Genomic DNA, 27,616 nt, shown 5'->3' with positions numbered 1-27,616 from the left:
TAAACAAGCTGACATGGCAGTGTTCTAACACCGCTTTATTTAACACAGGTAATGGGTCAGGTTTGGCTGTCTGGTGTCAAGGGGCCTCCCCTGTGACAGACACACAGCATCTGGGCTGAGTTGTCCCTTCCAGGGACAAGGGCACAGCTGTGGGAAACTAAGCCCAGGGAGCGAGTCAGCTGGGCCACCAGGGAAGGGCACCTATTAGGTGCTCCAGAAATGTCTGATGATGGATGCATTTGGGAAGAAACTGAGCCTGGAAGCTGGTGGGTAAACACAAAGTGTGGAGGGAACTTCCTCAGAGCTAGGGCATAGCCCCACACAGCCCCACACAGCAGCCCCACCTAACCACGCAGCAGCCCCAGGCAGGACAGGGGCTACAGTCACAGCAGAGAGGAGAAGGTTCAGGTCAGGCTGCATACATGCCTAGGAGGACACAGGGCAGTGGGGGGAGTTTTGGGCCCAAGTAGTGAAATGGGAAAAACAAGAACAGGAGGGAAACCGGCAGTAATGTGTGTCTAACTTGAGAGGATGATGGAGCCATCAGGCATGAAAAATTCAACTTGATTTTATGGAAGCAAAATATCAGTGAGAGCCACCAACAATGAACTCACCCCTTAGGACTAATTACCAAACAAAAGAATTGCTGGTTATCTCAAATCAAATGTCACTTTACTCTTCTGGTAATTTTCGGTTACAATAATAAAGGCTATTCATGAATATGGAGGTTTCTTAAACCTTTCCCTCCTAACAAATGTGCAGTCTGCTCATAAACTGTAAAAACAAAGTAAAACCACAGGGGTCACATGAGGCAGAAGCAGTGGCCATGGGAAGGGAGCCTGTAAAAGATGTTTCAACGGAGAACCCCAGACTTTGTGGCCACTAGATGTAGGGCAGCAGTGCAGGGAGGGAGCCTGGGCCTCAGGTCTGGGAGGTGGGAGACACTGGACAGGAAGGAGTTGAAGAAACCATGCTTGAGCTCACTCTCACCAGCCCAGCAGGCTACTCTCTGGTGTGGATCAATTGGTGTTTAATCAATTTTGACCGCTGGCTAAAGGCTTTCCCACAAGCAGTGCAGTCAAAGGGCTTCACCCCAGTGTGGATCCTCTGGTGCTGGATGAGGACGGACCGCTGACTGAAGGCTTTCCCACACTCACTGCACTTGTAGGGCCGCTCACCAGTGTGGATTATTTGATGCTGAATAAGGTGTGAACTCTGGCTGAAGCCCTTGCCACACTCAACACATGTGTAGGGCTTCTCCCCAGTATGAACTTTCTGGTGGTGAATGAGATTAGAGCTTCGGTTGAAAGCTTTACCACACTGGTTACATTCATGGGGCTTCAACCCATTATGAATCCTCTGGTGCTGAATGAGGGTTGAGCTCTGGCTGAAGGTTTTTCCACATTCACTACATTCATAGGGTTTCTCTCCAGTGTGAACTCGCTGGTGAAGGATGAGGTTGGAGCTGCGACCAAAGGTCTTCCCACACTCGTGGCACTCGTAGGGCTTGTCCCCTGTGTGCACACCCTGGTGCTGAATGAGGGCTGAGCTGTGGCTGAAGGCCTTCCCACAGATGCTGCATACATACGGCTTCTCTCCTGTGTGGATTATCTGGTGCTTTCTGAGCACCGAGCTGTAACTAAAGGCTTTTCCACATACATTACACACATGAGGCTTCTCTCCAGTGTGAATTCTCCGATGCTGAATAAGGCTAGAGCTCTGACTAAATGCTTTCCCACAGTCACTGCACTTGTAGGGTTTCTCTCCGGTGTGAACCCTATGGTGCTTAATGAGGTTGGAGACCCGACTGAATGGCTTGCCACAGGCATCACACTCATAAGGCTTCTCTCCAGTGTGGACCCTCTGGTGCTTCCTCAGATGTGCACTCTGGCTGAAAGCTTTCCCACATTCACCACACTCGAAAGGCTTCTCGCCTGTATGAGTCCTGTGGTGCTTGATGAGGTTTGAGCTCCGCCTAAAGGCTTTCCCACACTCGCTGCACACGTATGGTTTCTCCCCAGAATGTATTCTTTGATGTTGGATGAGATTTGAGCTCCGCCTAAAAGCCTTCCCACACTCGTTGCACTCATAGGGCTTCTCACTCATGTGGGATTTCTGGTGCTTCTTAAGGCCTGAGTTCTGGCTGAAGGCTTTTCCACATTCACTACACACATGAGGCCTTTCTCCACTGTGGGGAATCTGGTGTACAGCAAGATCTGAGCACCCACGGAAAGCTTTCCTGCACTCACTGTGCCAGCAGGCTTTCTCACTCACAGGAGGTAGATGCCAGTTTTCCAGGACTGAGTTCTGGCTGAAGGATTTCCCACAGTCATTACACAAAAAGGACATCTCTCCAGTGTGGACTATCTGCTGCTGAATAAGGTCAGGGTTTCCTTGGAAGGTTTTCCCACACTTGGTACATATGAGCGGGCTTTCAGTTGTAGGGAAATCCTCATGGTGGGTTAATTCCAAGCTGTGCTGGAAACTCTGTCCACATGTGTCATAGGGATGTGGCAACTCTTCCATGGAAATTCCCTGACATGCCATGAGATTTGGGCTCAGACTGGGGCTTCTGTCAAAACCATTACAGTCCGGGTCTTTCTCCCCTAAGGGGCTCCTGAGAACTGTCATTGGTGTGGAGCCCCCCACACAGGAGATGGGGGGCACCCATCCCTCACCTTCAGGGACTCCCCAAACTCTGTCTGAGCCATCATCACAGAGCTCTCCAAGCTCAGGTGCCTGGGAAACATCATCAGCATAGTTTTCTGGTATTTCAGCCTGTGATTCAAAATCTGCAGGGACACCTTCCTTCTGAAGGAACTCCGTGTCCTCAGTTCTGGTGTCATGATCTGAAACAATAAATATAAAGTCAATGGAAGGAGATGAAGCAACAGCAGAAACAGAGAGCACATCTGCAGAGCCAACAGTCCCTCTATGGAGGAGGCAAGGGGACAGGGAGTAGCTGGAGTGGGGCAAAGCCTCACGGGAGCTATGGATGAGGGAGAACTCTTGACAGGTTCTCAGCCTACCCTCACTAGGAGGCCTCATCTTAGACAAAACCCTGGTGCTCCCAACACCACCCATAGCAGGCCACCGCCAAGTCCTGTCAGCTCTACTTAGAACATGCCCCAAGCCCAGGTGCCCCTCATCCTTCCCACCTATGCCAAGAAAACAGCTCAGGCTTTCTTCACGTTCTATTGTTATACATTTTGCCTGTTTTTTTTTTTTTTTTTTTTTTTTTGTAGAGACAGAGTCTCACTGTACCGCCCTCGGGTAGAGTGCCGTGGCGTCATGCGGCTCACAGCAACCTCCAACTCTTGGGCTTACGCGATTCTCTTGCCTCAGCCTCCCGAGCAGCTGGGACTACAGGTGCCCACCACAACGCCCAGCTATTTTTTTGTTGCAGTTTGGCCGGGGCTGGGTTTGAACCCGCCACCCTCGGCATATGGGGCCGGCGCCCTACTCACTGAGCCACAGGCGCCACCCTGTTTTGTTTTTTTTCTTTTTTTTTTTAAGACACACAGTTTCACTTTATTGCCCTCAGTAGAGTGCCATGGCATTACTGCTCACAGCAACCTCCAACTCCTGGGCTTAGGCAATTCTCTTGCCTCAGCCTTCCAAGTAGCTGGGACTACAGGCGCCCACCACAATGCCCAGCTATTTTTTTTGTTGTTGTGGTTGTAGTTTGGCTGGGGCCGGGTTCAAACCCACCACCCTTGGTATATGGGACTGGTGCCCTACACACTGAGCCATAGGTGCTGCCCCATGTTGCCTATTTTTCTTCACGGTCAAGAATCTTTCTAGCCTACCTGGCTCCATCAGTGCCAGCTCATGGCACTCAGACTGGTCGTAGGTGTTCCCAGCATAGAGAGTGGCCTTGTTGCTGGCCCCAATGGCCAGGCCAAGAATCCTGTGGGTGTATTGTCAGCTCACCCATGGCAGGGACCTGTGGGAAACCCCAGGTGTTGACCCACTCAACACAGGAGCCTTCAGACTGCTCTGGCCTGTCAAAGCCACCTCATGCCTAAAACCTACGATTCTGATTGGAATATGCTGGGTTTCCAGTCCTGGTGAAAATGTACAAACAGCCGTGCCCACCCTTCTGACACCAGAAACATGCATAAGGCTCCTTGTCCCACCAGAATATAGGCTTTAGCACTTCATCTCCACTCCTCAAAAACACAGAACAAAGACCTCCTCATGCCCCTGGATCCCTCACTCAAAGGGTGCTCTTGAGTCTGTCTCTCATTCAAATAGACACCCCAGGCCACATGGTGCTGAGTAGCTTCCCTGGTCTCCCAACATCCCCCTCCCCACTACTCCTCACCCAACTACAGATAGCCAGGCAACCTGAGACACAGCATGGTCACACACTCAAATGTCCTCCCAGTGCCTCCATGACTATGTGACCCTGGCCCTCCCAGACCAGACCTCACCTTTCCCCACCTCTGCCCCTGAGCAGAGCAATGCACCTGCTTTAGAGTCTGCCCGCCTGGAACACTTTCCACACGGCCCTTGCACTCCTTTCCTGACCATTGTAAACAATAAGTCCCAGCTCTCTCTCTCCCCTTGTCCCTTCCCTGCTGTCCCCTTCACAGCCCGGGTCACTTCCAGACACAGGACTGTGTCCCCAGGACTGGAAAGACCCCTCATCTAGCTAGCTGTAATAATTCTGGTGGGTGGTGAAGGAAGTCTCCAACCCCCTACCTACACCCAAGTTCTTGGGGCCACCAGCCCTGTGTCCTGCTCCCTCAGTGCCCCATCTTGTCTACGACTTCCAGAATCTGATAAGCGTCTATCTCTGCTTCCATTCTGGACATATCTGTTCCCAAGAAGCCACCAGTGGTGTCACTGCAGATCTGACATGGCCACAGGTGTGGCTCTCACCTCAGCCCTGACAGGACCCACCCCTCTGCCTGCCCAACCCACAGCCTCTCAGTGACACTTCATGCTTGGGTTACCTGGCACCTGTGGCCCCTCCAGCTGCCTGCAGGACTGTCCCTGATGCCTTTCTTTACCTTCCTCCTGCCTCTGAGCAGCTTTCCATGTGAAGCCCTCCCCCATCCCCCATGAACCTCAGTTCGCCAAGTCAGGAGCCCCAGCCCTGGCTATTGGGGTGTCCAGGAATGTGGCATCCACACATTGCAGGTCCCCCATGAGTTTTGGATGGGGAGTGTGGGCTGCTGGGACCAGTCTGGACAGGAGGCCTCAGACCTGCCAGGGGACAGCCTGGGGCTCAGTATACCCCCTGCTCCCCCCTAAGGCCCTGACTCAGGAGCCCCTGCCCTCTGGCTGTATGCAGCAGGGACCAGACTGGGAAGGACAAAGCAAACTGTGGCAACTACTATAGGTGCACAGGAACCAGAGTTCTCTGGGTCAGATCAGAGGACTGTGAAGCACTGTGCTGAGAGACCTGTCCTGTGGTCTTCTTCACTGTTTTTATTATTTATTTCATTTTCATTTTTTAAACAGAGTCTCACTTTGTTGCCCTCAGCAGAGTGCCGTAGTGTGATAGCTCACAGCAACCTCAAACTCTGGGGCTCAAGCAATTCTCTTGCCTTAGCCTTGTCAATAGCTGGGACCACAGGCACCCGCCACAGCGCCTGACATATTTTTAGAGGCAGGGTCTTGCTCTTGCTCAGGCTGGTCTTCTGTGAACTCAGGCAATCCACCCGCCTTGGCCTCCCAGAGTGCTGGAATTATAGGCGTGAGCCACTACGCCTAGCCATTCTTCACTTTTTTTTAAAACAACCCTGAAGAAAATCTCAAAACCATTCTCGGCTTGCAAGCTATGGAAATAGCCCACTACCTGGATCTGGTGACTCCAGACTGAGATTAGATGTAACTGGTGTGGACCAGGAAAGGGTGGCAATGGGGAGCTCATTTTCCAGCCTTAGCCAATGTTTAGAAAATAGTCTTTTTTTGAGACATGAATTAAAAGTGAATTCTGTAGGTGAGAATGGCGGGAAATCACTTTGTGGACTTACTAAATTTGATGTAATTCTTATTTTTGTTGTTTTTTTGAGACAGAGTCTCACTATGTCACCTTTGGTAGAGTGCTATGGTGTCACAGCTCACAGCAAACTCAAACTCTTGGGCTGAAGCGATTCTCTTGCCTCAGCCTCCCAAGTAGCTGGGACTACAGGCGCCCGCCACATCGCCCAGTTATTTTTGTTGTTGTTGTTGGCAGTTGTCGTTGTTTAGCTGGCCCAGGCCAGGTTTGATCCTGCCAGCCTCAGTGTTACATGGCTGGTGCCATAACCACCGTGCTATGGGTGCCTACACAATTTGATGTAATTCTTGTCTGCAACTTAAGAACTGTGGGAAAAAATGATGAAAGTTCCTCTTAAAAAAGGAAAGGAGTGTGATGGAGAGGAGGGGAGGCCGGGAGACCAGAGCCCTGGGTCTAGGGAGGAAGTTTATAAGAAGATAGGTAGACCACGTAGATTAATCACCCCAAGGGGTTTATAAGCTCCTACTATGGTGTGGACCTGGGGTTATGTCAGGAGCAAAAGTTGTCCCCCTGCGCTTTCAGAGCTTTGATTGACGCCTGGAGACAGGCCTAATAAAATAAATTACTTAGCCACAAACATGTGAAGTGCCCTAGGGTAGACACACAGGTGTGCGGAGTGTGTATCACAGAGAAACTCCTTCTGGCCTGGAGTTGGGTGTGTAGGTCAAGGAGGTGGAACATGAGAGCTGAAGGCTGAGGAGGTGTTGGGCTACTAAAGAGAGGGGAAGAGACATTTTAAGGAGAGGGGAGTGGTTGCATGAAGATCTGGAAGTGGGAAGAGGTTGGCCTTGGGATGTCTCTGGCAGACGAGCTCTTAGCTGACCTAGAAGAGGCTGCAGAAGAGGAAGAAGGAGGAAGCTATGGGGAAGAAGAAGAGGAGCCAGCGATTGAGGATGTTCAGGAAGAGACACAACTGGCTCTTTCTGGGGATTCAGTCAAGAGCATCGCAAAGCTATGGGACAGCAAGATGTTTGCCGAGATTATGATGAAGATTGAGGAATATATCAGCAAGCAAGCCAAAGCTTCAGAAGTGATGGGGCCAGTGGAGGCAGCCCCTGAGTACCGGGTCATTGTGGATGCCAACAACCTGACTGTGGAGATCGAGAATGAGCTGAACATTATCCATAAGTTTATTCGGAATAAGTACTCGAAGAGTTTCCTGAGCTGGAGTCCTTGGTCCCCAATGCACTGGATTACATCTGCACGGTCAAGGAGCTGGGCAATAGCCTGGACAAATGCAAGAACATGCAGCAGATCCTGACCAATGCCACCATCATGGTTGTCAGCTTCACTGCCTCCACCACTCAGGGGTAGCAGCTGTCAGAAGAGGAGCTGGAGCGGCTGGAGCGGCTGGAGGAGGCCTGTGACATGGCCCTGGAGCTGAATGCCTCTAAGCACCGCATCTACGAGTACGTGGAGTCCCGCATGTCCTTCATTGCGCCCAACTTGTCCATCATCATTGGGGCATCCATGGCTGCTAAGATCATGGGTGTGGCTGGCGACCTCACCAATCTCTCCAAGATGCCTGCCTGCAACATCATGCTTCTTGGCACCCAGCACAAGACACTGTCTGGCTTCTCATCTACCTCTGTGCTGCCCCACACCAGCTACATCTACCACAGTGACATCGTGTAGTCGCTGCCCCCGGATCTCCGGCGGAAAGCAGCCAGGCTGGTGGCTGCCAAGTGTACATTGGCGGCCCGTGTGGACAGTTTCCATGAAAGCATGGAAGGGGAAGGTGGGCTACGAACTGAAGGATGAGATAGAGCGCAAATTTGACAAGTGGCAGGAGCCGCTGCCCGTGAAGCAGGTAAAGCCATTGCCTGCGCCCCTGGATGGCCAGCGAAAGAAGCGAGGTGGCTGCAGGTACCGCAAGATGAAGGAGCGGCTGGGGCTGACAGAGATCCGGAAGCAGGCCAATCTCATGAGCTTCGGAGAGATTGAGGAGGATGTCTACTAGGAGGACCTGGGCTTCAGTCTGGGCCACCTAGGCAAGTCAGGGAGTGGGCGTGTGCGGCAGACATAGGTGAACGAGGCCACCAAAGCCAGGATCTCTAAGACACTGCAGCGTACCCTGCAAAAGCAGAGCGTGGTATACGGTGGGAAGTTCACCATCCGAGACCATTCCTCAGGGACAGCCACCAGTGTGGCCTTCACCCCACTCCAGGGACTGGAGATTGTGAACCCACAAGCAGCAGAGAAAAAGGTGGCTGAGGCCAACCAGAAGTACTTCTCCAGCATGGCTGAGTTCCTTAAGGTCAAGGGTGAGAAGAGTGTGAGTGGCTGTGCACATTCAGGGTGGCTGCCCACTAAAGGGAAACAGAGGCCCAGCCTTTCTGAAGGGATTGGGCCAGAGGGTTTGGCGGGGACAACCTGCCTTGCCCCACTGTACGCCCCTCCCAGTGCTGGCACCGTCGAGGAAGGCCTGGGAAGAAGCCCAGATAGCCTCCCCCAGCACCAAGATCACTGTCCCCCATTGAGGGAGCAGAGAAGGTTTTCATCATGCCTTGTCTTTTTTAACTGGAAAAGAAGATGCTTTGGGAGTGGGGGAGAGAAGAGTTCAATTAAAACCACATCATCAAGATCTGTCAAAAAAAAAAAAAAAAGAAAAGAAAAGAAAGGAAAGGAAAGGAAAAAAAAATATGGGGTGGCACCTGTGGCTCAGTGAGTAGGGCACTGGCCCCATATACCAAGGGTGGTGGGTTAGAACCCGGCCCTGGCCAAACTGCAACAAAAAATAGCCGGGCACTGTGGCAGGCGCCTGTAGTCCCAGCTACTAGGGAGGCTGGGGCAAGAGAATCGCCTAAGCCCAAGAGCTGGAGGTTGCTGTAAGCTGTGATGCCACAGTGCTCTACCAAAGGTGACAAAGTGAGACTCTGCCTCGTAAAAAAAAGGAGAGAGAGAGATGGAACCAGAAAAACCCCGTATAGCTCAGGCAGTTCTTAGTAATAAAAATAAAGCTGGGGGCATCAGCATACCAGATTTTAGTCTGTACTACAAAGCCATAGTGGTCAAGACAGCATGGTACTGGCACAAAAATAGAGACATAGATACTTGGAACCGAATAGAAAACCAAGAAATGAAACTAACATCTTACAACCACCTAATCTTCGATAAACCAAATAAGAACATACCTTGGGTGAAAGACTCCCTATTCAATAAATGGCGTTGGGAGAACTGGATATCTACATGTAAAAGACTGAAACTGGATCCACACCTTTCCCCACTCACAAAAATTAATTCAAGATGGATAAAGGACTTAAATTTAAGACATGAAACAATAAAAATCCTCAAAGAAAGCATAGGAAAAACATTGGAAGATATCGGCCTGGGGAAAGACTTCATGAAGAAGACTGCCATGGCAATTGCAACAACAACAAAAATAAACAAATAGGACTTCATTAAACTGAAAAGCTTCCGTACAGCTAAGGAGACAACAACCAAAGCAAAGAGACAACCTACACAATGGGAAAGGATATTTGCATATTTTGAATCAGAAAAAAGCTTGATAACTAGGATCTACAGAGAACTCAAATTAATCCACATGAAAAAAGCCAACAATCCCATATATCAATGGGCAAGACACATGAATAGAACCTTCTCTAAAGAAGACAGACGAATGGCTGACAAACATATGAAAAACCGTTCATCATCCTTATATATTAGAGAAATGCAAATCAAAACCACCCTGAGATACCATCTAACCCCAATGAGAATGGTCCACATCACAAAATCTCAAAACTGCAGATGCTGGCGTGGATGTGGAGAGAAGGGAACACTTTTACACTGCTGGTGGGACTGCAAACTAGTACAACCTTTCTGGAAGGAAGTATCGAGAAACCTCAAGGCACTCAAGCTAGACCTCCCATTTGATCCTGCAATCCCATTACTGGGCATCTACCCAGAAGGAAAAAAACCCCTTTTATCATAAGGACACTTGTACTAGACTGTTTATTGCAGCTCAATTTACAATCGCCAAAATGTGGAAACAGCCTAAATGCCCACCAACCCAGGAATGAATTAACAAGCTGTGGTATATGTATACCATGGAATACTATTCAGCCATTAAAAAAAATGGAGACTTTACATCCTTCCTATTAACCTGGATGGAAGTGGAAGACATCATTCTTAGTAAGGCATCACAAGAATGGAGAAGGATGAATCCTATATACTCAATTTTGATATGAGGACAATTAACGACAATTAAGGTTATGGGAGGGAGGAAAAGCAGAGAGAGGGAAGGAGGGAGAGGGGTGGGGCCTTGGTGTGTGCCACACCTTCTGGGGTCAAGACATGATTTCAAGAAGGACTTTACCTAACAAATGCAATCAGTGTAACCTGACTTATTGTACCCTCAATGAATCCCCAATAAAAAAAAAAAAAAAAAAAGAGAGCGAGAAAGTAAATATGATTTCCTTTAAAGAAAATCTTTAAAACGTCAGTCAATTTTGGGTTTAAAGGTGAAGAAAAAGATTTGAAAGCAGCATGAGCTCTGACACCCACTGAGAAGGGCAAGGACTCTGAGCCCTTCTATAGCAGGACCTATAGACACAACAGGGCACTGGCCATGCCATAAAACCACACCCACATGAGCCTCACAAGTGACTATGGCCCATCATCTGCAGCAGGTGCATCAGCTAGGTTCTCTGCTGTGTAGACCCGAGGGACACTTCACCCTCAGGATACCTCACACTTGGAGGGTGCCTAGTCCTCCATCTCCCACAGCAACTTGTTTTCATCTTATTTCAACTAGTTGAGGTGAAATTCACATAGTACAGAATCACCCACTCTAAAATGAACAACTCACGGGTGTTCAGTACATTAAATGTGCATCTGCTACCTCTCATCCACAAACATCCCATCTCTCCAGGGTAAACTTCTTCCTCATTAAGCAGCTAATCCCCATCTCCCCTCCCTCCAGATCCTGGCAACCACCAATCCACATCCTGGCTCTATACATTTATTTTCTCTGGATCTTCTTTCACTTGGTATGTTCTGGGAGTTCATCCATCCACGTTGCAACATGGGTCAGCACTTACTTTCTTTTCAAGGCTGAATTATATCCCATTACATGTCTATGCCACAAGGACATTTGGGCTGTCTGCTCCTTTTGGTTGTGAATAATGTGGCTATAAACATGAAATACATGTATTTAGTTTGAGTGCCTGTCTTCCATTCCTTGGAGTATATACCTAGAAGTGGAATTAATAGTTCACATGGGAATACTACATTTAGACTTTTGAGGAAGCACCAAGTTATTTTCCCTAGCATCTGCACCATTTTATATTCCAACCAGCATGTATGAGTACTCTCATTTCTACACGTCCTTAAGAACATTTATTGGGCGGCGCCTGTGGCTCAGTCGGTAAGGCGCCGGCCCCATATACCGAGGGTGGTGGGTTCAAACCCGGCTGAACTGCAACCAAAAAATAGCTGGGTGTTGTGGCGGGCGCCTGTAGTCCCAGCTACTCGGGAGGCTGAGGCAAGAGAATCGCTTAAGCCCAGGAGTTGGAGGTTGCTGTGAGCTGTTTGATGCCATGGCACTCTACCCGAGGGCCATAAAGTGACACTCTGTCTCTACAAAAAAAAAAAAAAGAACATTTATTATCTTTTGTTTTTCATATTATAGACATCTCAGTGGTTGGGAAATGATAATCTCATTGTTTTGATTTGTATTGTCTAATGACTAAAATTATGTTAAGCATCTTTTCATTCTCTCGTTACCCATTTGTATACAGTAGAACCTGCATAGCTGACCACCTTGAGTTGACCTAATTTTTATAAGCCAGACACGTCCCACATGTATATATCAATACATAGGTCTAGTTCCTTATGTTGACCACCCCATGTCTTGACCAGTTTGTTATGGTCCCTTAGGTTGTCAACTTAACAGAGGTTCTACTATATTTTCTTTTTTTTCTTTTATTTCCTTGCTCATTTTTTAGTTTGTTGTTTTTTTTGGCCAGGGCTGGGTTTGAACCCACCACCTCTGGCATATGGGACCAGCGTCCTACCCCTTTGAGCCACAGGTGCCGCCCTCCTTGCTTATTTTTTATTTCTTTTTTTGTTTTTTGTAGAGACAGAATCTCACTTTATCGCCCTCAGTAGAGCGCTGTGGCGTCATATAGCTCACAGCAATCTCCAACTGCTGGGCTTAGGCAATTCTCTTGCCTCAACCTCCCAAGTAGCTGGGACTACAGGTGCCCACCACAACGCCTGGATATTTTTTTGTTGCAGTTTGGCTGGGGCCAGGTTTGAACCCGCCATCCTTGGTATATGGGGCCAACACCCTACCCACTGAGGCACAGGCACCACCCTTTAGTTTTATTTCTTTGCTTTTTGTTGTTGTTGAGACAGAGTTCCACCCTATTCCCCAAGCAGAGTGCAATGGCCTCATAGCTCACTGCAACCTCAGACTCGGGCTGTGGGCATCCCACTGCCTCAGCCTCAGAAGCCGCTGGGATTACAGGCGCTCCCCGCAGCGCCCAGCTGGGTTTTTCCATTTTTTTAGGAGTCTGGGTCTCATTCTTGTTCAGGCAAGTTTCGAACTCCTGAGCTCAAGCAATCCCTCAGCCTCCCACAGTGCTGGGATTACAGGTGTGAGCCACCGTGCCCAGCTACTGTATTTTCTTTAGAGAAAAGATTGTTCAAGTCCTTTGCCCATTTTTTGAAATTGGGTTGTCTTTTATTGTTGAGATGTAAGAATATTTCTATATATTCTGGATACTATACCCTTAACAGACATAATTTGCAAAGATTTTCCCCCATTCTATATGATGTCTTTTCACTTTCTTGATGTCATTTGATGTCCAAAGGACAAAAGTTTCTTATTTTGTGGGTGGTACCTGTGGCTCAGTGAGTAGGGTGCCGGACCCATATACCAAGGGTGGCGGGTTTGAGACCAGTCCCGGCCAAACTGCAACAGAAAATAGCCGGGCATTGTGGCGGGTGCCTGTAGTCCCAGCTACTTGGGAGGCTGAGGCAAGAGAATCGCCCAACCCCATGAGCTGGAGGTTGCTGTGAGCTGTGACACCATGGTACTCTACCGAGGGCAACTAAGTGAGACTCTATCTCTTAAAAAAAAAAAAAAAGTTTATGTTCAATAAGTAGTTTCTTCTTTTGTTCCTTAGGGCTGTTGGTGCCACTGTAAAGAATCCACTACCAAGCCAACTATGAAGTTTTTCCCCCATGTTTTCTTCTAAGAATTTTGTGGGGTTTAGCTCTTATATTTAGGTCATTGGTCCATTTTGAGTTAGTTTTCGTATATGGCGTAAGGTAGGATCCAACTTCTTTTTTTGTTTGTTTTTGAGACAGTGTCTCATTATGTCGCCTTGGGTACAGTGCCGTGGCATTACAGCTCACAGCACCCTCAACCTCTTGTGCTTAAGCAATTCCCTCGCTCCTTTTTTGTTTTTTTTTTTTTTTTTTTTTTGAGACAGAGTCTCAAGCAGTCACCCTGGGTAGAGTGCCATGGCATCACAGATCACAACAACCTCCAGTTCTTGGGCTCAGGCGATTCTCTTGCCTCCGCCTCCTGAGTAGCTCGGACTACAGGCGCCTACCACAATGCCCGGCTATTTTTTGTTGCAGTTTGGCTGGGGCCAGGTTCGAACCCGCCACCCTTGGTATATGGGGCCAGCACCCTACTCACTGAGCCACAGGTGCCACCCATTTTTCTCCTTTCTTAATGAAAGTGTTTACTGCTATAAATTTCCCTTTTCACATTGCATTCACTGTACCTCATAAGTTTTGGTATGTTATGTTTTCATTCAAATGCAGGTATTGTCAAATTTCCCTTTTAATTTTACTTTTGACCCACTGGTTGCTTTATTGCTAAATATTTGTGGATTTTCCAGTTTTCCTGCTGTTATTAATCAGATACTTTGTATGATTTCAATTTTTTTTTAATTTATTGAGACTTGTTTTGTGACCTAACACAGTTTATATTACATGTATACTTCAGAAGACTGTATCTGTTTTTTGAGGTAGAGTGTTTTATATATTTCTGTCTTAGCTTACCTGGGGTACTGTAATGAGATACCTTAGACTGAGTAATTTATAAACAACAGAAATTTAGGGGGCGGTGCCTGTGGCTCAGTGAGTAGGGCGCCGGCTCCATACACCGAGGGTGGTGGGTTCAAACCCAGCCCCAGCCAGACTGCAACATAAAATAGCCGGGCGTTGTGGCGGGAGCCTGTAGTCCCAGCTACTCAGGAGGCTGAGGCAAGAGAATTACCTAAGCCCAGAAGCTGGAGGTTGCTGTGAGCTGTGTGACGCCATAGCACTCTACTGAGGGCGATAAAGTGAGACTCTGTCTCAAAAAAAAGAAAAAAAGAAATTTAGGCTCGGCGCCTGTAGCTCAAGCGGCTAAGGCGCCAGCCACATACACCTGAGCTGGCAGGTTCAAATCCAGCTCAGGCCGCCAACGATGATGGCTGCAACCAAAAAATAGCCGGGCGTTGTGGCGGGCACCTGTAGTCCCAGCTACTTGGGAGGCTGAGGCAGGAGAATTGCTTGAGCCCAGGAACTGGAGGTTGCTGTGAGCTGTGATGCTACAGCACTCTACCCAGGGTGACAGCTTGAGGTTCTGTCTCAAAAAAAAAACAAACAGGAATTTAATGTTCATATTTCTGGAGCCTGCGAAGTCCAACATCCAGGTGGCAGTAGATTCACTGCCTGGTGAGGGTTCACTCCTCCTAGATGGTACTTTCTATCATCCTCACAAGGCAGAAAAGCAGGAAAAGGGGTAAACAACTCACTTAGGCCTCTTTTATGAGGGTACTAATCCCTCAGACAAGGGGTTTGCCTTCAATCTAGTCATTTCTCATGGGCCCCACCTTGTAATACCAAACACACTATGGATTAGATTTCAGGATATGTCAATCTAAAGCCAGACTCAGTGGCTCAAACCTGTAATCCCAAAGGCGGGTGGACTGCTTCAGCTCGTGAGTTTGAAACCAGCCTGAGCAAGGGTGAGACCCCAATTTCTACTAAAAATAGAAAAACTAGCTGGGTACAGTAGAAGGCACCTATAGTTCCAGCTACTCAGGAGGCTGAGGTAAGATCACTTCAGCCCAAGAGTTTGAGGTTGCTGGGAGCTATGATGCCACAGCACTCTGCCCAGGGTAACTTCATTTCACGGTATAATTTTACTGAATACAGAATTCTTGCTTGATTTTATTTTTCCTCCTCTCAGCCCTCTAAATATGTCTTACACCACTGCCTTCTGACCTCCATTCAGTTCTTATCAGAACTCAGCTACTTGCCAGGAGCAGTGGCTCATACCACCACTCTGGGAGGACAAGGCAGGAGGATCAGCTGAGCTCCCTTGAGTTTGAGACCAGCCTGAGCTCTCTTGAGTTCAAGATCAGCCTGAGCAAAAGCTAGACCCTGTCTCTACTAAAAACTAGCTGGGCATTGTGGTAGATGCTGATAGTCCTAGCTACTTGGGAGGCTAAGGTAGGAGGATCATTTGAGCCCTGTAGTTTGAGGTCCCTGTGAGCTATGACGTCACAGCACTCTACCCAGAGCGACAAAGTAAGATTCTATCGCAATCATCAATCAATCATTCAATATAAAATCTTTGCCTAGTAGGTCCACTGTGATTTCTCAAGGACACTTTTTACCTATTTATTTCCTTTGAATGGGCTGTATTTTCCTGTTTTTTTGGCATGCTTTAAGTTTTTTTGTTAAAAGTTGCACACCTGAGGCTGGGTGCGGTGGCTCACGCCTACCACTCCAGGAGGCTAAGGCAAGTAGATTGCCTGAGCTCAGGAGTTCGAGACCAGCCTGAGCCACAGCGAGACCCCGTCTCTAAAAAACAGTTGGGCACTGAGGCAGGCACCTGTAGTCCCAGCTACTAGGGAGGCTGAGGCAAGAGAATCGCTTGAGCCCAAGAGTTTGAGGTTGCTGTGAGCTACCGCACCACGGCACTGTCGGCACTGTATCGAGGGTGAAAAAGTGAGACTTGGTCTCGAAGAAAAAATGTTGCACTCGAATGTTTCCTAGGGTTTGCTGGGGTTGTTTTTGTTTTGTTTTGTTTTATGAGACAGAGTATCAGTTTGTTGCCCTCTGTACAGTGCCGTGGCATCATAGCTAACAGCAACCTTGCCTCAGCTTCCCAAGTAGCTGGGACTACAGGTACCCGCCACAACACCCAGCTATTTTTAGAGATGACGTCTTGCTCTTGGTCAGGCTGGTCTCAAACCTGTGAGCTCAAGCAATCTACCCGCCTCAGCCTCCCAAGTGCTAGGATTACAAGCATGAGCTACCACACAGGCCCTTAGCTAGCATTTTGATAGATATTTCCTTGAATGTCAAGAGCAGTGGAAAACAAAATACCTCTCCCAGTCTTGGTGAACTGGCTCTATGCTGGGGAGGTTCTTAACACTGTTTACAACTCCCCTATGTTGGGTGGCACCTGTGGCTCAAAGGAGTAAGGCACTGGCCCCACATGCCGGAGGTGGTGGGTTCGAACCCAGCCCTGGCCAAAAAAAAAAAAAAACCCTCCCCAGTGTTGCTTTTGAGCCCAGAAATAAGCATGTGACCTCTAAGATTCTCGAAAGAACGCAGTGCTTTGGAAAACCTACTCAGCTCCCCAGAAACTCTCCCTCAGCTTTTCTTCCTAGGCTTTGCATGGCTGACTATATGTGTCATCCTCGATGGCCCAGGTGGCTGTAGGGTTTTAGTTTACCTTACAATATTTCTAAGCCTAGAGCTCTTTTGCTCTGAGTAAGTTCTGAGTTAGGCAAAGCAGAGATGAACGTCTTGCATCAATCCTCAAGATAGCCCCAGATAGGTTAGAATAAACAACTATTTCTGAGTCAGATGTGCTATACTGTCTCTGGAAGCAGACACCAGGGTCCTACATTGGGAATGCAGGATGCTCGTTTTAAGATTTCCACCAAACTAGGAAGGGGTCTGGGTATGGGCAACCAAAACCACATTTTCCCATTATTTTTAAGTTGTCTTTTTCTTGAGTGTTTGCTTCCTTCTTGTAAACCTTGGATGGTTTTTCCAGATTTCTGACAAAGTGGGTTCTAACAAGATTTTTGACGGTGCAACAACAATAAAAATAAACAAATGGGACTTAATTAAATTGGATACCTTCTGTACAGCTAAGGAGACAACAACCAAAGCAAATAGACAACCATGAGAATGGGAAAAGATATTTGCATATTATGAATTGGACGAAAAATTGATAACTAGGATCTATAGAGAACTCAAATTAAGCAACATAAAAAAAGCCAACAATTCCTTATATCAATGGGCAAGAGAGATAAATAGAACCTTTTCTAAAGATAGACGAATGGCTAAATGCTTGGCCAGCATGGTGGATCACACCTATAATCCAGCGCTCTGGGAGCTGAGGGAGGTGGATTGCCTGAGGTCACAAGTTTGAGACCAACCTGAGCCAAAGTGAGACCTCATCTCTAAAAAATAGCTGGGCGCTGTGGCGGGCACCTGTAGTCCCAGCTACTTGGGAGGCTGAGGCAAGAGAATTGCTTGAGCCCAGGAGTTTGAGGTTGCTGTGAGCTATGATGGCACAGCACTCTACAGAAGGTGACAAACTGAGACTCTGTCTCAAAAAAAAGAGAGAGAGAAAGAAAAGAAAAAAAATGCTCATCATCCCTAATCATCAGAGAAATGCAAATCAAAATCATCCTGCCATATCAACTAACCCCAGTAAGAATGGCCCACATCACTAAGTCTCAAATCTGCAGATGTTGGTGTGTATGTGGAGAGAAGGGAACACTTTTACACTGCTGGTAGGACTGCAAACTAAACAACCTTTTTGAAAGGAAGTATGGAAAATCCTCAAAGAACTCAAACTAGACCTCCCATTTGATCCTGCAATCCCATTACCCGGGATCTACACAGAAGAAAAATCATTTTATCATAAGGACATTTGCACTAGAATGTTTATCACAGTTCAATTTACAATTGGCAAAATGTGGAAATAACCTAAATGCCCACCAATCCAGGAATGGAGGGTGGCGCCTGGGGCTCAGTGAGAAGGGCACCAGCCCCATATACCGAGGATGGCGGGTTCAAACCCGGCACCAGCCAAACTGCAACAACAAAAAAAATAGCCAGGCATTGTGGCGGGCACTTGTGGTCCCAACTACTCAGGAGGTTGAGGCAAGAGAATCACCTAAGCCCTGTTTCTTAAAAAAAAAAAAAAAAAATCCAGGGCGGCGCCTGTGGCTCAAAGGAGTAGGGTGCTGGCCCCATATGCTGGAGGTGGCAGCCCAGCCCCAGCCAAAAACTGCAAAACAAAAAAATCCAGGAATGGATTAACAAGCTATGGCATATGTATACCATTGAATACTATGTATACTATTTTAATACTATTAAAAAAGATGGAGACTCCCTCAATGAATCTCTAACAATTAAAAAAAATTTTTTTCAATACTAAAAAAAAGATGGAGACTTTACATCTTTTGTATTAACTTGGATGGAGGTGGAAACACATTCTTCTTAGTAAAGCATCACAAGAATGGAGGAGCAAGAATTCTACGGACTGGCTTGGCGCCTGTGGCTCAAGTGGCTAAGGCGCCAGCCACATACACCTGAGCTGGCGGGTTCGAATCCAGCCTGGGCCCACCAAACAACAATGACGGCTGCAACCAAAAAATAGCCAGGCATTGTGGTGGGCGTCTGTAGTCCCAGCAGGAGAATCACTTGAGCCCAGGAATTGGAGGTTGCTGTGAGCCGTGATGCCACAGCACTCTACCTAGGGTGACAGTTTGAGGCTCTGTCTCAAAAAAAAAAAAAATTTTCTATGTACTCGATTCTCATATGAGGACAAATGATGACCTAGTACATGGTGGGGGGTGGGGCAATAGGGGAGCAGAGAGAGGGAAGTGGGGGTGCCACAGTGCAACACACCACTTGGAGGTGTGACACAATTATAAGAGAAATTTTACCTAACAAATGCAATCAGTGTAACTAGTTCTCTGTACCCTCAATGAATCCCCAACAACAAAAAAAGAGGTAAGAAACCTTTTCAAAATGTAATGTGAAGAAAAATACTTTATAAAGTCTTAGCGAACATAAAACCAAAAAAAAATAAAATAAATAGAAAATAGCCAGGCATTGTCTCAAAATAAAATAAAATAAAATAAAGCCAGATCTGCTTGCATGCCATATGGAATAATTCTAAGAAGGTTCCTAAGAAATCCTGATTCAAGGCTCGGCACCCATAGCACAGTGGTTATGTGCCAGCCACATACACCAAGGCTGGCAGGTTAGAACCCGGCCCGGGCCAGCTCAACAACAAAGACAACTGCAACAACAAAAAATAGGCAGGTGTTATGGCGGGCACCTGTAGTCCCAGCTATTTGGGAGGCTGAGGCAAGAGAATCGCCCATAGCTCAATGAGTAGGTCTCTGGCCACATACACCATAGGTGGCAGGTTCGAGCCCAGCCTGAGCCAGCTACACAACAATGACAACAACAACCAAAAAATAGCTGGGCATTGTGGCGGGCACCTGTGGTCCCAGCTACACCGGAGGCTGAGGCAAGAGAATCGATTAAGGGCGACATAGTGAGACTCTGTCTCAAGAGCAAAAAAGAATTGGCTCGGTGCCTATAGCTCAAGCGGCTAAGGCTCCAGCCACATACACCAGAGCTGGTGGATTAGAATCTAACCCGAGCCTGCCAAAACAACAATGACAACTACAACCAAAAAATAGCCAGGTGTTGTGGTGGGGTGCCTGTAGTCCCAGCTACTTGGGAGGCTGAGGCAAGAGAATGGCTTAAGCCCAGGAGTTGGAGGTTGCTGTGAGCTGTGATGCCACAGCACTCTACCCAAGGCAACAGCTTGAGGCTCTGTCTCAAAAAAAAAAAAAAAGAATTTTAGGAAATTAGAACATTCCACTTTTTCCTTGATCAGAAAATCTAACAAGAAGGTTAGGTTTGAAGGGTCAGCCTAGTAGTCCAGGGGCTCAACTCCTTTTGAGGGAATGACAGTGAACAAATTTGTCTTTTTTTTTTTTGGAGACAGTCTCACTTTATTGCCTTTAGTAGAGTGCTGAGGCGTCATAGCTCACGGCAATCTCAAACTTTTGGCTCAAACGATCCTCTTGCCTCAGCCTCCTGAGTAGCTGGGACTACAAGTGCCCACCACAATGCCCAACTTTTTCTTTTTTTTTTTTTTGAGACAGAGCCTCAAGCTGTTGTGCTGGGTAGAGTGCTGTGGCATCACAGCTCATAGCAACCTCTAACTCCTGGGCTCAAGTGATTCTCTTGCCTCAGCCTCCCAAGTAGCTGGGAATACAGGCGCCTGCCACAATGCCTGGTCATTGTTTGGTTGTAGCTGTCATTGTTGTTTGGTGGGCCTGGGCTAGATTCAAACCCTCCAGCTCTGGTGTATGTGGCTGGCGCCTTAGCAGCTTGAGCTATAGGCCCTAAGCCTACTATTTTTTGGACACAAGGCCTTGCTCTTGCTCGGTCTGGTCTCAAACCCTTGAGCTCAGGCAATCCACCCTCCTCAGCCTCCCACAAATTAGTCTTTTGCTTCACAAATGCATGGAAGGACAAATTTGCATCTTCCTATCAGTACTGGACTTCCTTTTACTAATGACAAATAAGTATAGCTATATAAAAAAAAAAAAAAAGATTTCTGATGTTTATGTAAAGGAGCAGTTGTGTTTGAGCTGCCTATTCCACTGATTTGCTCCATAGTGTCTTTTAAAACATGAGCTACCATCAGCTTGTTCTTGTTTTTCCAGACCAAAGGTCTTGCCTTCCTTCACCATCTATTTAACATCCTGCCTGTACTCTGGCAGGTCAGCAAGCCTGTCTCTTGGGGTCATTCTGGGGAGCTTCTTATGTGTCTCATCCCTGGTACCTTGCTCTTCCCCATTCAGAATCTGCTCCTCTCTGTTCTGTTTGGCACACCTGGGACACTCGCCCACCACCTGTCCCCTTAGGCTGACATTTCTGACCACACAGGGTCTGACCAAGGCGTTCCCTTGTAAAACAGCCTCTCTCTGATCCAAACAAAGGAAGCTGACACTGAGTATCCATCCTAATGACTGCTGAAAGGTCCAAAAAGGCAAGATGGAGGGGTCTTCTGGGAAGGACTCTCTGCCAGGGTTCTGAAGAGAACGGGTGCAGCTGGACAGCATAAATGCAGTGTTGGCCAGAAGGAAGCAGAGCCCAGACTAGGCAGAATACCAAGGGCAGTAGACACCACTAGCCTAGTCGTTGGGCTAGGAAGAAGTCAGGGCTGTACAGCAAAGCAAAGGATCCTGGCAACTATCATGTCACAACCTCTCTGTAAGTGGAGACACCACAGTGTCCTCCTTAGGGCACCAGAAGCCAGAACAGGTCAATTTCCTTTCTGATATCAAGCCTTGACCCCTTAAGTCAATGACACTTCCCACCATTATGAAACAAACACCTCCTAGGAGCAAGCGCAGGGTTGCATGGACACCATTTCTTCAGAATAAGGCATCAGTGGAGAAATATTCCCAGTACCTGGCTGCTGCTGATGAGGGTGGATCATTTCCAACTTAGCATCACTAGAGCAGAAGGGACCACAGACTGCAGATCCAGGGTGGGTCACAGTAGAAGCATCGCTCACACAGGCCTGGGCTGCAGGGGTCCAAGGGGATGGTCCAGGAGCTGAGAGCTCCATCTCTGCCTCCTCTTGGCGAGCTCTGAGGCTGGGCATGGCTGGAACCTAAAAACCATCAAGAACAGGTAAGTGTGCAAAGGGGCTCCCGCCAGGGAATCCATCCTCTCATCACACAGGGGTTTCTTCCTCCACCCCTGTAGCCACCCAGAGAGAGCCTGGTGCTGTTTAGTCCCAGTGATTGATGCTATCTTCCCTGATCTGGGACCCAAGGGGAGGGAATGTCAGCCATGGGGACAAACAGTTGTGAGCCAGGGCTGCAGGTACAAAGGGCTAAGATGCTGTTCACAAAGCAAAGTAAGCCCACTGTACCCAGCAGGCACCCCTGCCTCCCAAATGACCCTGGCCCATCATGACAGGAGAGTGGGTTATAGAGCACTGTGGGTCCACGCCTCTCACTGACTATTCCTGACATGCTACTCTGAAGCTGGGCACACCAGATCCAGCTAAGGCAGAGCAGCCAGGAGCAGGCTGTACTAGAGACACACATGGTCATCATGTGGCAATGTCCACCAATCCTAGTGGTCAATTCTGTCTGGGTTGCACTCTCCTGGCAGCATCTACAGTGGGTGTCCCCAACTCTACCTGAGGTGTCCTTCTACTGCATTAGTTACTTCCTCCCAGCCTCTAATCTCCCTCTTCATGTTGGCACCCCAGGGTTCACTTCTACACCTACACAAATTTCCTTGGTGATTTTTGTCCATTCCTGAGATGTCAATGCTCCTTATCCTGAAGACTTTCAAAATGGGGCTCATCTCCAGTCCTAATTGCTCCCTCTAAGCAAGTGGCATAAACGGGTCCCCCACTCCACCTCCGCACTGCCCTTTCTGTGTAAACACACCACACCCTGAGTAAGGTCTATCTGGGGGCAGTGGCATAAGGCAGGATCTCACTCACATGGTACTCACTGACTCCTTGCCTTTTAGGCATGAAGACAAGGCAGGAAAAACTGGCAGAAACCCCCAGTGGAAAATGCATGTCAATCTACAGACTGGATTTTTTCCTCTTAGTTACACTTTTTTCATTGCTGCCTGAACATTGCTGGGCTCTGTTCTAAAGGGAAGTGTCAGACACAGCAATACACTGTTGCCCTCATGAAGCTCATGGGGGAGACAGATCATAGCAAATTTATCAGTGAGCTGTGCTCTGGACAGAGGTAGCACCGAAGGGGCAGAGGGCTGGGGCAAGAGGGCATTTTAACTAGGAATGTCAGAGAGGGCTGAGAAAGTGACCAAAAGGTGAGGAAGGGAAAGAGCCAAGCAGACAAAAGGGAAGGCAGTCTGAGGCAGGGGTGGAGTGAAGGCAAAGGCTGGGGAAGGCAGGACAGGTTCCAGGAACAGTGGGGCAGCCAGTGTGGACAGGAAAACAAGGGAGCAGAGTCACACCCAAGAGGCACTGTCAGGTCCCACAGGCCTTGTACCAAAGGTTCAGCCTGAAATGGAGGCTCCCTATTGGGAGCTTGGAAGGCAGCTGGGAAGCTAGGTGCAGTGGCTCGCGCCTGTAATTGCAGCATTCTGGGAGGCCAAGGCAAGTGGATTGCTTTAACTCAGGAGTTTAAGACCAGCCCCAGGAAGAAGGAGACCCTGTCTCTGCTAAAAATAGAAAAACTAGCCAGGTGTGATGGAAGGCAGCTGTGGTCCCAGCTATTTGGGAGGCTGAGGTGGGAGGATCGCTTCATCCCAAGAGTTTGAGGTTGCTGAGTTATGACACCATGGCACCAGGGAGAGAGTGAGACTCTGTCTTAAGAAAAAAAAAAAAAAAATGGGCACCTTTGGCTCAGTGAGTAGGGCGCCAGCCCCACATACCGAACGTGGTGGGTTCAACCTGGCCCCAGCCAAACTGCAACAAAAAATAACTGGGCATTGTGGTGGGCGCCTGTAGTCCCAGCTACTCAGGAAGCTGAGGCAAGAGAATCACCTATGCCCAAGAACTGGAGGTTGCTGGAAGCTGTGACGCCATGGCACTCTACTGAGGGTAATAAAGTAAGACTGTGTTTCTAAAAAAAAAAACGCAGCTGGGGAATGGCCCACCACTACCCCGGAAGGGCACAGACTCTATGGGATGCAGTCTCTCAGCCAGCAGTCTCTCTTAGTTCCTTTCTGTTTTGCCTGGGAGGAGGGATGTCAGAAGGTAGCAGTGTCATCTGCTGAGAATGAGGATGTGTCCAAGAGGATTTGGAAAGGGGATTAACATGCGCCTTCTCTGAAGAACGGTGGCAGGAAGATGGTGCAGGAGTCAGGATGATGGTAGATGTCACCTACAGTGTGTCCAGGGAAGGAAGAAGGGCTGAGTAGGGCTGTGTTCATGAAGGAACACACACATAATGACTGCAGAGAGAAAGTTAGATAATAAGTACAGGGTCAATCCTTGAGGATGCAAGCAAGGAGGTATGAACAGGGCTCACAGGGATGGTCACTAGGGACAGGCAGGCCTTGACTGCCCCATGAAGGTGGGGCACCAGGCACATTACTGAATGAGGAGACAAAACTAACATCTCAAGATTAACCTAGCAGAATGCTCAGAGGGAGGGATGAGATGAGTCACCCTCTGCCTGCTCTGAGGAAATCTTCAGGCCAGAAATGGTGGCTGATGCCTGTAATCCCAGCACTCTGGGAAGGCCAAGGTAGGTGGATCACTTGAGCTCACAAGTTCAAGACCAGCCTGTGCAAAAGTGAGACTCCATCTCTAAAAAAGTAGCCAGGCGTTGTGATAGATGCCTTTACTACGAGCTACTCTGGAGGTTGAGGCAAGAGGATCCCTTGAGCTCAGGAGTTTGAGGTTGCTGTGAGCTAGGACACTACAGCACTCCACCGGGGGCAAGAAAGTGAGACTGTGTCTCAAAAAAAAAAAAAAAGAGAGAGAGAAACCTTCATTCTCCTCATCAAAGACACGATCATTTGCAATATTTATATAGTTCATTTTATTTTAAAATACTTCGAATTCTCATCATTGTTACTCTATAAGGCACTGGTTCTCAAACTTCCTCATGCCGCCAATCTTTAATACGGTCCAAAGAGGCCACGAACCACAAGTTGAGAACCGCTGCAAGGACACAGTCATATGGCTCAAATTTTTTAAAGTAAAAAAGAATTTATGATGAACAATTTCCCAGTCAGGGACTCAGTTTCCCTTTGCTTCTAGTATGCCCCTTCAGATTATGCTAAACTTACACAAATATGTATATATATTTTTTTCCTATTTGTTATAAATTACACCAAACTATGCTTTTGTTTTACACCTTGTTTTTCTCACCTCATTATATGCAAGATCTTGCTCACAAAGACACAGAATTAATCTGTGGTAGGCAAAACACTCCGTAACCCCGCCCCCCGCGTACACGTCCGAATCCCTGGAACCTGTGGATATGTTACCCTACACAGCAAAAGTTAGTTTGCAGAGGGAATTAAGGTAATAGGCATAATTATTACCCTGGTGGACCCAACCTAATCACATGAGCTCTTAAGACCCTGAGAAGGACCTTTCACAGGACCACGTGCAAAGACCTCCACGTGCCGAGGGCCGCCCAGGCCGGCAGGCGGCAAGGAAACGTGGACCTCTGTGTAACATCGCAAAGAAGCAGATCCTACCAACAGCCTGACGAACTCAGCAGCAAAGTTTTCAGCTAAAGGCTAGACCTGCTGCTGGCAGACAACTGAACGTCCCGCAGCCACTCACAGAACGAGTCTGGCTAATCCCTCTGTAAAGCAGGTCCAAACGCTCCCCCTCCCCAGAGTCTCTTCTGCACCCGGAAAGTGACTCCACCACCGGTGGAACCTTCCAGGACACCTGATGCCAAAGTGAAAACCCCTTTTCTCCCGGGCTCTGAGGGCCTCCGACGAGGCATCGAATTCCTGGAGCCTCTTCCTCCAACCCGACCTCGCACGCCACCGCACATATGTCCGCAGTGCCTGTGGCGGCCTTGCCGCCCAATAAGGACGCCAGCCGCCGCGTACTGCACCGAGGGACCCCGCGGCGCACCGCAGCGAGGCCGCCAGCTGAGGCTCGACCCCCGCCCGGGACTCCCACAACCCCCCGCGCGGCCCCGCCCCCGCCCCGAAAGGTGCCGAATCACCTCCACCACGGAAGTGGCTCGGAAACAGCTAGACGCACCGTGGTAAGGGTAGGGCCTTTGCCCAACTCTCTCACCTACTCAAGTAGTCGCGCGCTGTAGGTAACCTGTACTGCGGCGCCAAAGTGTATCGACTCTCCGGCCTCTAGCACCCGGAAGTTCTGCGCGACTTCCGGCCGGTGGGCCGGGCCGATCTGAGACGTCGTCGCCGCTCTAGACGGCGGGAAGCCAGGGCAACTCTGTGGTTCAGGTCAAGGCCTAGGGTTCCGAACCGCGATACCAGAGCATCTCCTGAGAGCCGACTCGGATACTGGACTGGCAGCAACAAAATAAAGGGGACACAAATGCAGAGAGGACTACATGTTATGCTGTGGCGGTAGATTTTAATACACAGGTCCTCAGAATCAGAACAGATTGTAGCTTTATAAAATGTAAGAACGCCCTGGGAAGAACAATCCGTAAGCGATTAACAGATAAGTGGAAAAATCCAAATTCCTTCAGCAGTGTTAGGTGCCTAAACCCTTCCCCCTCTTCCCCTCTCTGAACAAACGGCCTACCTGGCCCCAGCCCGAGAGTTCCGTGGGAAAGACCCTAGCATGCCTCCACGTACTAAAGATCCAGTGGTAAGACAGGATTTATTTTACAGAAAAACACCAAAGCTCCCGGCAGAAAACCCAAGTGTGAAGAAAGCTCTCTCTCTCCTTTGTCTGTTCTTTGTCTAGGGGTACATATAGTCGCATGGGTTCCTTTGTAGTTACCTTTGGCCAGGACTTGGTAACAAATGAATGGCTATAGTCCCTTTTATTCCCAGGCCTAGGAAAAGTACAAGAAATTGACCAGGCCTGAACGGCGCCTATAGCTCAAGCGGCTAAGGTGCCAGCCACATACACTAGAGCTGGCAGGTTCGAATCCGGCCCGGGCCTGCCAAACAATGACGAGTACAACCAAAAAATAGCCTGACTTTGTGGCGGACACCTGTAGTCCCAGCTACTCAGGAGGCTGAGGCAAGAGAATTGCTTGAACCCAGGATTTGGAGGTTTAAAAGTAAGGTGGCTAACGCCTGTAATCCCAGGACTCTGGGAGGCCCTGGTGGGTAGATCTCTTGAGCTCGGGAGTTTGAGACCAACCTGAGAAAGAGAACCTGTCTCAAAAAACAGCCGGGCATTGTGGTGGGCGCCTGTAGTCCCAGCTATTTGGGAGGCTGAGGCAAGAGAATCGCTTAAGACCAAGAGTTTGAGGTTGCTATGAGCTGTGACTCAACAGCAGTATACCCAGGGCGACAAAGTGAGACTCTGTCTCAAAATACAAAAAAGCAAACACTTCATTTTTAAATCTGTGAAACACAGTGTAAAGTGTATTCCGAGAAAAATAAGTAGCGTTAAGTATATATATATTTATGTGTATATATATATATATTTTTGTTGTTGTCATGAAATGAGACAAAAACATTGATCTCAAGAACGTAGGGGAAAAAGGGCACGTTGGGTTGGCTCACCAGCACAGTCCTCGCGCTTTTTTTTTTTTTTTTTAAGAGAGTCTCACTATATCATCCTGGGTAGAGTGCGGTGTTTTCACAGCTCACAGCAACCTCAAACTCTTGATCTTAAACGATTCTCTTGCCTCAGCCACCTGAGCAGCGGGGACTACAGGCGCCCGCCACAACGCCCGGCTATTTTTTTATTGCAGTTTGGCCGGGGCCGGGTTTGAACCCGCCACCCTTGGTGTATGGGGCCAGCGCCCTACTCACTGAGCCACAGGCGCCGCATTGGGCTTAAAAGGGGCTGCTGACTTCCTTTTCTGCATGCTAGCAAACCTGGCCCCAAATCATTTAAAACACAATACCTGGGTGGCACCTGTGGCTCAGTGAGTAGGGCGCCGGCCCCATATGCCA

General features: G+C 48.4%; 1 protein-coding gene and 1 pseudogene across 6 annotated transcripts; one reads left to right on the top strand and one right to left on the bottom strand.

Moving 5' to 3' along the window:
• Positions 1-627: 627 nt before the first annotated feature.
• On the bottom strand, positions 628-25,866 carry ZNF16 (zinc finger protein 16). Of its 6 annotated transcripts, none has more exons than XM_053558192.1 (3): positions 25,803-25,866; positions 21,500-21,704; positions 628-2,849 (listed from the first exon to the last, which is right to left on the bottom strand). In XM_053558192.1, the coding sequence occupies exons 2-3, from the start codon at positions 21,693-21,695 to the stop codon at positions 1,003-1,005; spliced, it is 2,043 nt and encodes a 680-aa protein (XP_053414167.1). In that variant the 5' UTR covers positions 21,696-21,704; positions 25,803-25,866; the 3' UTR covers positions 628-1,002. The 6 variants fall into 6 exon arrangements, with proteins under 6 accessions (XP_053414167.1, XP_053414171.1, XP_053414166.1 ...); XM_053558196.1 differs by having other exon boundaries at positions 25,767-25,821; XM_053558191.1 differs by lacking the exon at positions 25,803-25,866 and adding an exon at positions 23,854-25,661.
• On the top strand, positions 6,468-8,577 carry LOC128563118 (U4/U6 small nuclear ribonucleoprotein Prp31-like; annotated as a pseudogene).
• Positions 25,867-27,616: the final 1,750 nt, after the last annotated feature.

This window comes from Nycticebus coucang, chromosome 13 (genome assembly GCF_027406575.1).
Source record: "Nycticebus coucang isolate mNycCou1 chromosome 13, mNycCou1.pri, whole genome shotgun sequence".
Taxonomy (NCBI): Eukaryota; Metazoa; Chordata; class Mammalia; order Primates; family Lorisidae; genus Nycticebus; species Nycticebus coucang.
The sequence above is the reverse complement of the archived record's forward strand: the minus strand, read 5'-3'. Positions and strand labels throughout refer to the sequence as shown.

Bases quoted from the DNA above. Each gene is read 5' to 3' on its own strand.
- ZNF16 (XM_053558192.1), bottom strand. From the start codon at position 21,695: ATGCCCAGCCTCAGAGCTCGCCAAGAGGAGGCAGAGATGGAGCTCTCA. The intron at 2,850-21,499 runs GTACTGGGAATA...TTATTGTTTCAG, and splicing joins CCCTCATCAGCAGCAGCCAG to ATCATGACACCAGAACTGAG.